At 40.6% G+C, this 11,419-nt stretch overlaps 1 protein-coding gene across 2 annotated transcripts; it reads right to left on the reverse strand.

The window, feature by feature from the left end:
• Positions 1–287: 287 nt before the first annotated feature.
• LOC109464853 (histone acetyltransferase type B catalytic subunit-like) lies at positions 288–8,296 on the reverse strand. Of its 2 annotated transcripts, none has more exons than XM_019761943.1 (12): positions 8,215–8,296; positions 7,250–7,330; positions 6,833–6,908; positions 6,181–6,304; positions 5,429–5,602; positions 4,792–4,879; positions 4,458–4,491; positions 4,225–4,329; positions 3,518–3,624; positions 2,777–2,928; positions 2,201–2,317; positions 288–895 (listed from the first exon to the last, which is right to left on the reverse strand). In XM_019761943.1, exons 1-12 carry the CDS (start codon positions 8,222–8,224, stop codon positions 728–730), a joined length of 1,236 nt encoding a protein of 411 aa, XP_019617502.1. In that variant the 5' UTR covers positions 8,225–8,296; the 3' UTR covers positions 288–727. The 2 variants fall into 2 exon arrangements, with proteins under 2 accessions (XP_019617502.1, XP_019617503.1); XM_019761944.1 differs by lacking the exon at positions 8,215–8,296 and adding an exon at positions 7,443–7,447.
• Positions 8,297–11,419: the final 3,123 nt, after the last annotated feature.

The following is an 11,419-nucleotide window of genomic DNA, read 5'->3' on the forward strand; positions in this document are numbered from 1 at the left end:
GATGGATGGCTGGGTTGGGTGGATGGATGGTGGGATCGTGGATGGATGGATGGGTGCATGGATGGATGGATGGGTGGATGGATGGATGGATGGATGGGTGGGTGGATGGATGGGTGGGTGGGTGGATGGAGGGATAGTAAATAATCGTCCACGGCTTAAACTTTCATATGGTGAATGTAGACACCCATCTGAAGAATAACATAAGAAAAATGAGCGAAGCGACTATAATGCACGTTGATTCTATTTTAATGTGGATCTGTTTTCAAATACATTTTGTACATTAATATTCAGCAGTTCAACTATAGACTCTAGAGGGACAGTTAGGAATTATAAGGCCGTAATTCTTTTTTTTCTGGGGGGAAGGAATATAGTGTGCAGAAAAAGAATAGAGTGTTAGGAGGTAGTACTGTATATGTAGCTACTAAACACTAGGAGATGAACAGAAGTCAATATTGAATGGATATTATAAAAAAATGACAAAGAACAAACTGCTGCAGTGAATAGGTGTACATGTATGGAAGCCATCTTTTTCAATTTGTGCCAATCTTTTTTAGGTCATTTTTCTTGTGACTTTTTTTTCTACTAAACCCAGTGTGCCAAGTTTTCAACACTTTCACACAGTATTGTCTTCAAATAACTAACTGTATTTCACCAACAAAATCCGGATTAGAGCCCCCAAAAAAGGCTACTTTCATCATCATTAATTTGACTCAAATTTGAGAAATGTTCAGGCCACGGCTAGCCTCTCCAGCACCCTTTTGTAGTGTGTGAGGTTATCCTGGAACATCTCCTCCAGTTTTGCCTGTCTGTTCTCCACACTGAAGTCTTCCATGGCCACCACCAACTCTTCTGGCTTCAGCACCTTCCTCAGCTTCTCTACATACGAGCTCTCTTTCTGTAGGACACAGAGAAAAAAACATACTGAGAAACTAGAAACGTGTTTATCTTCACATGGCCGAGCTGGGCCCAACTATTGGTTTGTTTTTCTTACTCAAACACACTCATATGAACAGGTATATGGTAACTGTGCAGCCCCATTTGAACTCAGTTCTGCATGGCACTTGCAACATTATGTAACCCAAAACTAGTTACCATGGTGACAGATGTCTGGTTCAGGTCATTGACTTTGTTTGGAGAAGAAGAAGAAACTGAGCAAAAACAATATGTTTTCCTTCTGCGAAGGTAAACATAACTAGAAACTAATTTGCAAAAAAAAAGTTACTCAAGCAACTGGATATGATATGATTTTGGAAACGGTCAGACGTTTCAGGTAGCATCCACTACCTTTCGTCAGTGACACTAAGAGATACAACAATCAGGCCAAGACACGTTTTGCTACTACTACAGAAGCAAATCACCCCTTCTTTCTCCAAACTCCATCTCTAAGGAGAAAGTTCCATGCAGAAAGCTTCCTTCCTAGAAGTACATCACTATGGAACAAGCTTCCTTGTGAATGTTTCCAAATGGGTACAACCTTAAACTTTTCAAGTCTAGGGTGAACAAACATCTGTCTCCACAGTTCGTTAATGTAACCTAAAACATGTAAGTGGTTTGTATGAGCCTTGTTTTGAAGTGAAAAAAAATAATCAGAAACTAGAAATGTAATACAATGTATTTATATCAGCAATGTAGACAATAAAGAAATAAACAGAATTGAATTGAATCCATGAATACATGTTTTGTAATTTCATCAGGTTGGAGAGTAATTGAAAGCAAAGTTCTAATTGAAAAGAAAGTTCCGATTGAATAGCAAAGATTATTCATAACCACTTGTTTAACAACTTTTTAATGTTTTGATTGACTGTCTGTCATCTTCATCAGTCATAAGTGAAGAAGAACAGTCCCTGTCTTGTAAAGGCTAGATTAACACTGGTCACTTCAATTTTGGAATGTCACTTTCCGAATTTCAAGACAGCCATGTTGAAATCCCTCATTTTCAAATTTGTTATTCCTGCATGTACAGTAATCTTTTACATACCATTTGAAAGATCATGTTATCCTCAGTACCAGGTTGTTTTTTTATAGTCAAAATGTACATTTTTGTCAAGATATTTCACTTTAAAAATTGCTATCCCGGCGGTGTAGAAGCCACACCGGCGGGATCAGAAGCCCACCCCGTCGGGAATAAACTTGTACAAATGTACATGTGGTTACATAAATGTGGAGTAACTATTATTGCACAAAGTTAGTCTCCACTCACCCTAAACGGTGCGTTGAGTCTGCGTTTGACGTCCAGCCTGAACTCTCGGAACTCTGCAGCGTCACTGACGTCTGTCTGTTCCAGGCGCAGAATCTCGTACACTCTCCGGGCCTGTTTCTGTTGGAAAAAAAAAACACACCAAATCTTAGATTTTACACAGCCCTGAAATATTACATCATGCTGCAATTTTATAGCAGGAGAGATTTAGACTCCTGTCACCACATACATGTATATGAATATGTGTTAGAATTAACAGAGCATACAATATGCGAAGGTACACATCATGCTTATGTTGCTTTGTAAATGTTACCTTTCTAGTTTTCATTATGATATTTTCTAATGCTGAGGTCACATTTCCAAACCGGGGCCCGGTCGGGCAGTCTAATGGAACAAAAATTATGATATAAAGGACAACAAAGCACATATAAAGTTTTAAAAATTAGTAATAGGAACTATTTGCGTATGTTCTTGATATAAATTGTTGATTTTTCGTTATTCAAAACAGCCTGGATGGGCCCCGGTTTGGAAATGTGACCTCAGCATAACTCAGATGAACTTAATGCCATTAACGAGCACCTTGTTAATTTTGAGTTTCTCCTGTGCCTGCTGTGCCATGTCTGCGGTGAAACCTCCCGACAGCAGCTGCGGTGAGAAGGCAGGCAGAATCTTGCAGTTCACGCAGTCAACAAAGTCTCGCAGCCGCAGGAACTCTTCAGACGGGTCCTCAACTAAAGAAAGAAAACAGGAGAGTGATGTCGGTCCAGCAGATACAGCAGAAAAGAAGAAGAAATAGTCATGCCATCATGTATCAGAGTTATCAACCAAGGATTGAGGTGTTCAAAATTCATATTAGAAGTAGGATATAATTGTAGAATGGAACTCGTTGCCACCAAGTACAGTTGGGGCATCATCACTGAAAAGCTTTAAACAACTCCTCCAATTAAATGTGCAAAGATTGAGTGAAACAGGTCATTTGGTGTGATGTAACCAGCTGCCGCCATGCCGTGTGCCTGTAAAGCTGGTGTCTTACGCCAAAGTATGAGTGGATCAAACCTTACAGCATCTTGTACCAATTTTAAGTCTTTGGCAACAGAGGCCGTGGCAGGCCTAGAAACTTGGGTGGAGTGTATCCGGAAGGATATCAAGGGGTGTGGTCTGTCCAGTACAGACCCACAGGACAGAGCCAGCTGGAGGCGTGGTGTCCAGAACAGCCGACTGCTGCCCACCCCTGGGACAGGGAAACCGGCAGCAGTATAATCTAAACACGGATAGTGAGTGAGTGAGTGAGGTTGTTAAAAAAAAAACAAAGAAATGTACCTGTGATGTCGAGTACATCAGTGTTCTCCCTCATGTCCCTGTACGCTGTCTGCAGCAGCTCCACTCCGTGGCCCAGACGCTGGAACGGGGGCAGCACCAGCACTTGGCTGGGGAGGGGGGGGGCAGGCAACATTGGATGACAGTTATTAACTACATTAATATGCACAACTTACCACTTCATCACTGGGAATGGTAAATATATACATTGAATACAATGTTTTATAATGTGTGGAGAACAGCATCAGCTGAATTTGCTGTCTAGTGTAATTGCTGTTGCAATTTGAATAAAGAAAAAAAGAAAACACAAATCGACAAGTCATATGCTTGTCAACTTCTTCAACTCTTTAATGGGGGAAGAGGATTCATGCTTACAATTATTTTACAAGCTATACTTCTGATCTCATTTAAAAAGGAATATTCATATTTCTATTAATAGTACATGTACCTGCTTGCCTACCTGTCATTACATGTACCTACATGATGAGTTAAAAATAGTATTCTGATTGAATGATTCAGAAGCTTTTGGTTTATATGCAATTTTTACTTCTTGCTGAAAAAAAAAAAACACAATAGGAGAGAAATAGAGTCCTTTCTTTTTTTTGTTACTCTACAACTACAAGTGCTTCACAATATTTTTTTCATATGCTTAAGCAACTGCTATAGCAGTAATATATTATTGCATGCACCAGTCCCACCCCTAGACTAACCTTATCCTTGGCCTGAGTTTGTCCGGGTAGGCGTAGTAACTGTAGGCAGTCAGGTATCCCACCGTGGCATAGCGGTGGCTGCCGTCACACGCATACTTCTCAAATCTGGAACACAACAGGTACAGTTTTAATCTTTAGTGTAATTATTCTAGCAAGTGACATTTTCTGAGGTTTCAAAACTTAGATTGTTTTAAAACGATATGCACAACAGACTGCATATCAATAGTACTTACATTAGATAGTAGTTCCACTTCTCATCATCCACATCTGGAACAAAAAAGGAGAGACACGTTAGCTCACCAATGACTATCATTCACAGATGAACATGGCCTCCCAAACACTACCAAACTCTCCCCGACTAGGTCGGGAGCAAGGTTGACTACTGTTTGGCTGTGCCAACCGAATGTTTCAAAATGTTGAAAACATTTGAGAGTGAACAATGGGTTGGGCCATGGTTGGGGACTGGTTGTCCTTGGATCTACAAATTTGCACCAGCAGAAACAACGCAAATTTCTCTTTTGTAACGTTTTTAAAAAATGAATCCTGACTTTTATCTTTTTTTCTTACCTATGAATGATCCAGCGTCGATGAACCACAGGACAAACATCTGTAACCTCTCATGGAACTCACGGAACCCGGGAACAGACATGTCTGCCTGCAACCGGACAATAGAACAAGAGTCAAACATTGTGCACAAGAATTGTAACAGGTACCATGCCAAGTTCTTGAACAGTACTATACAGCAAGGCTAATATCTATGCCTTCGACTATAACAATACTAAGTAGTTCTATATATACATTTGTAACTTAAGACTTAAACCACTACACTATTCTATATGAGTGAAACAATATATATGGGGGATTGATTACATGATAATACACAGGAAACAAAGTTTACATCAACAGAACTGTTTGTGTCAGAAATGATACAATTTCTTTTTTAAGGAAAGCAGTACAGATATACTGGCCTATATGTACAAGGAAACAGCCAAACTATCTAGATGCTGCATGCGGTCACAACAGATCTACAGTGTGACCATCATCTTTTAAGATGGAAGGATACCAAACACTGAGTGAAGTGAGGAAAGTCAAGGGCACAAGATCGGTGACATGGGTAGGATTCGAACCCGGGACCTCTGGGTCCTTTGCCGAACACGGTATTGCTACGCCACACGACTTGGCAAATGTTAGTATTATCTCCTACCTTGTAAATCTGGAACAGTCTGTCTCCGCCCTCCGCCTCCCTCCTGTAGGAGTGCAGCAGGGTGCCGTAGGGCTGGAACGTCGCCTCCTTCGGAATGTACATGGAGAAGTCGTCGATGTTGGTGCAGAATCCTGGCGGCATCTTCTCTGCTATGTTCTTAAGGACTTCGTCTGCCTGGGAGGAGAGAGACATCATTTTATACCAGCAATCGCCATGATATCACGGCTAGCAAGTGCATGGTAGGCAAAAAGCAGGTAACAGTTGGGTGATTTGCCTACAGATACTTTGGTGTAGACAAATCCAGTGATAACATTAGTGATATTACAAAAGAAAGCAATTGGCAGATTTCGCTCCCTTGACAATACTGTATGACCCTTCAGTCCCACAGACAAGAATAGCAGCATTGAGGGTGTTCGGGAATATCATACACACACACACACACACACACACACACACACACACACACACACACACACATGCGCGCACACAGATACACACAGACATACTCATGGGCAAGTTAAAACATACCCGCGTGCACACTGTAGGTTGAAGCAATCATCTAATCTCCAAGCAGATCTTATGGTGGTTGCAAGACAGTATCATTGCTTACATAAAGAAAGATACCAGTACAAAAGATTAAGACCAATACAACAAAAATGCCTATTACAATGTATAGTAGGCAAACACATCAGGTAAGTGTAAGCCTAAACCTCTGCTTGAAGAGTAGTACAGAACAGTCTGTGCCAACAAACCTGCATGCCCTCGTGTCTGACGGGGTCGACCTTCTGACTGTAGCTCATGTTCAGGTACGTGGTGAGGCGTCCTGCTGTGTAGTACAGCTTCACCAACAGGTCCTTGTACCCAAATATGTTCTCACTGCAGAGGACAATAATGGCAGACATCAAAACTAGTATCAAACTATAATATTGACATCCAATTCTGTACCAGAGTGATACAATACTGTATCAGGGGGGAAATACCACCGTTATATACATGTATATTTGAGGTCAGTGCAGGTAAAAAGTGGAGCTGTGCAGGTATTTCTTATGTCTACACCTACACCAGTCCATGTACCTGGCTTATGTGTACGTATATGTGGATATTCATTTGCTGGCAGCTGGATTGAAAAAGTATTTTGACTATTTGAGCCCTGGAATAAAAATTTCCTTTGTTGCAATCCTTTGTATAGGAGTCGATAAGCTAGAGGTCCCATGTTAGAGATTCTCTTCAAGCATATATTGATAAGGGTAGACACGAGGGGTGTACCCCTGTATTCAAGGATCAAATCAGCCTGAGTGTGCACTTTGTACATACCAACACTACTGAGTTGTGAGTAGCTCAAAGTAGTAAAGTTGGTATGTAGGTACCAAAATTGAGTTGTAATATTTTTTCTGGCACACTTACGTTTCACCGAAGACCTGATGAGTCAGCTCTGGATGGAAGGTTGTTTTACTGTCCTCCAGGTCTGATTCTTTACGGACTGGGAAAAGCAGAGAAAAACATAATCATGATAATGGACCAATACTAGTAATAAGAACAGATTACTTGACTGCTGCAAATCACGAATTGTTTGTGGTATTTTATAGTTTACAGTTTTTGACTTACTACAAACGGGCATTTGCATCAATGTTTTCATTGCACACTCTGATCTATACAGTAAACTGAACTGTCAAATGGTTTCAAAACTGTACAAGTGACAACATTATGTCATATAAAGGACCACCTGGCAATGTGACCACATTTTGGTGGTGCCTTAGATAATTTCCCCCCAAATTTATGAGCCATAAACGTTTGAAACTACAAAAAAAAAAAAGAACTTACCCAGTTTGATGTCGATGACATCATTAGCCCTGCAGACGAAAGACTCCAGCTCACTCCTGGACAGACCCATCCCTGATGTACCTGGGGAATAAAGGACAAGCAAAACCTGAGAAAATATATCCGACGTGACCAGCCAAGTACTACATAACCTGGATGTCAGGCTGTTCTCACTGGTCCAATACCTTGAGAATACCTTGAGAATCCAACGGTGTTAAAGGCATTTCTGCCTGTGGTGTAGCCGTGGAGACTCTTGATTCCGGCTTACATTGCATTACCCTCTGGAAATGTGCAGTTCTGCAAATGGATCTTTCCACGACTCTTGCAGAGGGTAATGCAATGTAAGCCCGAATCAAGAGTCTCCACGGCTACCTGTGGTGTACACCCTCCTCTCATTCTATGTGTATTCTCCCGCTCCAGTGTTTATTCAGCCTTGACTTGAAGCTATTGACGCTCTCGGCGTCAACCACAGAACTGGGTAGAGAATTCCTTGTTAATACACAGACAAGCCCCCAGTTACATCCTGTTGCTCAGGGTCCAATTATTGAGGGATGTCTATGGCAAAATTCCCTTGAGGACATGAGCCGAGGAAACTGGTCTATAGACTGGCCCCGGCCCCGGCAACACAAAAGCATACATTTTATCAATAAGTATTAGGATATCACACTTATGCCTCATTGTAATTTATCTGGAGTTTACTGTGTATAAAATTTACTGTGTTTTCGCCTTTTCGAACAATAAAATAATTTATTAGGAGCACAAACTGGAAAATATTATAAATTATATGGGGAGGGGGGCATAATTTTTCTCGGGCCATCATAACAATCTTAGGCTACCAGCCGATGACAGTGCAAGGAAAATTTTATCAATTCTTCAGATTGTTTAATCCTACATCGGCATTCCGAAAATTTGGAGAAAGAAGAGAAGACTGGAAAGAAAAGGAAAACGTCTGCGTTTTTTTCACTTACCCGCCGCCATTTTGAAACTACTTCCCGCGCAATGGCCTCGTTTTCGTGATAAGGAAATGACGGCCTCTAGCGAGACAATATAAAACTGCAGTACATTTTGGAAAAAAGATTCTCAGATTTTTATACTTGACCTTCGTGAGGTCACCAAAAGGACGAAAGAGACTTGGCAGATATGATATGATACGTGATATGTGTGTCTGTTAGTTTTTGACATCAGGCACACCCCTACCCCTCTGAAAAAATAGCACAATCCGATGAACAACTGAACCTCCTTGCTTCTTAGTTGTTCTCGAACAATCATGACTACTGGGAGTTACCAAGGCGACCATACTTCATTGTTCACAGTCGAACACGGTATCTAAACGTACAGTCAGCTGTGCCTTGTCTTTACCGAAGTTTGAGTGAAGTTTTTCGAGTCAATTTGAGGAGAAATTCGAGCGAAATGGGTACGTCTGAATCTAAGCCAGGTTCCCTGGGCAAATCGGGGTGCTCCTGCCTGCTGACGCCCTTGAAGAGGCTGAGGAAGAATAAAGTCGCTCCCCTTGGAGAATATGACACGCCCGTGCGGCCACCTTCCACACCTCAGCCGGGATTTTTCAGTCGGATTTTTAGGAGATCGCGATCGACGCTCCCACCGGGTGAGAACACAATCTTCATTTCACCATTTTAGTATAGAAAAACTACGAAAAACTACAAGCAGGTGCATTTGACGAGCTTTCCTTACAAGCACTAACTACAGTGAAGAACGAGAAAAGTCAGAAAAACGAAGCCAGAAACGGTTCAAAACAATCTTCCATCCCTTGGTATCATATAGTTTCCTAACTCGTCAAATTATATGTAAAGGCCTCGCTTCTACTAGTGCGTGTCTCGGTACATCGTATTTTAGTAAGGCCACAGCTGTGCAGCAAGTATAAATTTTATGGATGACATCCTCTGCAGACTCCAAATCTAATGAGAGCGGGCGAAAAAAACAAGGCGGGCCCAAAAAAACAAGGTTCTTACATTTTAAAAATTTGACTTAATCATTGTACAAATGGTTTTCATTCAGTGGGAACATCACATATACACAGCCAGCATCACATATACATATCATTGCATCAAAGTAAGAAACAAAACATTAAATCAGAACCTTTTCTTGTCCCCTCTCTTTACAGTTATCTGACATCCACCTTCCGGCATGGCAACAGACATCTTTGCCCATTTTCGGCACGTTGACCACTGTCAGAAGGCAACAAAATTTCTTCTTTTTTTTTTCCAAACTAGCCAGGCGAAAATTAATGCGCGCGCTGATGTCATCCATAAAATTTACTTGCTCTGGCCTAACCTGACGATGTAACGTTGTATGGCCTTACAGGTGTCCTCTTAGTAGCGCCTGCCAGACCTTCGAATTCATATACTTGGACATCAGATGATGCAACTTCAGAATCCGATAGTGGTGAGAGCTCAGATTCTGGCGAGATCTGCTATGATCCGGATCACGAGATGACAATGGAGCGGATCGAGGAGTTAAGCGATCAGATCTATGACCAGTACCGTTTAGAGGAGAGGCGACTCAGGAGAGATTTTACGGCGAAGTATATGAGCCTAAGTGCGATAGTCGAAGCATTCGAGAAAGGTAGCTTTTTCTTGTGATTTTAGAATATGTATAATCGTGAGGAACGATGAAATTAGCGCTATAGTCGGTAAATTGCCTAACAGTTTTCAATATGTAAAAGGTATGCGATCCAGTCTATGGCTACGTTGTACTTTTCTAGTATCTACCAGGCTTCGAGAGGCGGCTGGAAAGAGTAGAAATTGCACAAAGAGATGAGAGAGATGACATGCCGAGGGAGTTGGTCGGAAAGGCCGCAAGAGAAAGTTTGTCGCACCCGCCTGTACTTTCTAGCGGACCAACTCCCCTTTATTTATTTATTTATTGCTCTTAAAAACAGTTGGGTGGTACCTTCAGTCTCTGAAAGACTGATTTCCAAGGTAGCCCAACAGAACATACACATTGGACAACATGGAATACAATAAAATTAAACAAAATGAAACAGATTAATCAAATGATCAATCGTAGCAAAGGACAATAAATAATGTAAACAGAGGGTACAAATGATCAATATTCATACAAACACAACGGAACAACCAAAACAAATAGTCAAAATCGTTAAGCATAGTCGTATTGTCAAATAATGACAGTCGGTTGTCCATGAGGTCAGGGTCAGAGGTCGTATGTTCTTAGCGCTACTTTAAAAGCATTTATTGTTGATGCATGCTTAGTTACCGTGTTAATCGAGTTATACATGTAGGCTGAAGCTGCTCTGTACTTAAATGTTCTCTGTCCAGTTCTGTTTGTGTATTTGGGTTTACGCAGTAGATTTGCTTGTCTTGGCATCTTATCTCTCTATTTGGCCGCAATTTCTACTCTTCCAGCCGCCTCCCGAAGCCTGGTAGAGGCTAACGTTAGTTTTTCATCGATATCTCCGATCAAAGTGATGAAATCAAACTGAGATCAAACTGCTGAATGACAGTTAAAGTAGTAGAACTTTAAGTCGTGATGATAGTGATTTTATTTAATTTTATAGTGATTTATGTCTTTGTCATTTCTGATTTGTGATGCATAATGCTGATAAGCATACGATTTTAGTGGAAAACTAGAGTTCCCCGATCTCATACCTTCGCCAAATGATGTTAATCTTTATGACTGACAAATTATAAATTAGATTATTCCCCCCTGATTTAAGAAATAGGAACCTAATTTTCATGAATTATATCATTTTATCATAATCTCAACCAAAAGACAGTCTTACATTAACAAACAATGCATTCTAGCATTTCCTAATAAATTATGCAAATGAGGTCCTGATTTGAATAAATTATGTTTAATGATGTTCACCTCAATTTAACTTTCAAATACCCCAAGTATGAAATTCCAGGCAGTTATCATTACATAATTATAAAATTTTCTAATTAATTATGCAAATTAAGTCATTATTAACATAATCAATATCTTCCTGTGTTTCTCTCGTTGTCAATTACCAATGTCACAAGCTTCAATTGTCCTATCATGGAATGCAGATGATTTATAGAATTTCCCCATAAATTATGCAAATTACATCCATATTTGCATAATTGTCACATAATTATATTAAGCATCACGTAAGCTACCTACATAACAAAAATCACGACGATCCGTCAACTGGTTCTTGAGTTATCCCCTTTT

Source organism: Branchiostoma belcheri, unplaced genomic scaffold (genome assembly GCF_001625305.1).
Source record: "Branchiostoma belcheri isolate BF01 breed outbred unplaced genomic scaffold, Haploidv18h27 scaffold141, whole genome shotgun sequence".
In the NCBI taxonomy this organism is placed as follows: domain Eukaryota; kingdom Metazoa; phylum Chordata; class Leptocardii; order Amphioxiformes; family Branchiostomatidae; genus Branchiostoma; species Branchiostoma belcheri.

Coding starts and splice junctions, on each gene's coding strand:
- LOC109464853 (XM_019761943.1), bottom strand. Junction 6,305..6,832: donor CATCAGGTCTTCGGTGAAAC/GTAAGTGTGCCA, acceptor TGTCCTCTGCAG/TGAGAACATATTTGGGTACA. Junction 5,603..6,180: donor TCAGACACGAGGGCATGCAG/GTTTGTTGGCAC, acceptor CTCTCCTCCCAG/GCAGACGAAGTCCTTAAGAA.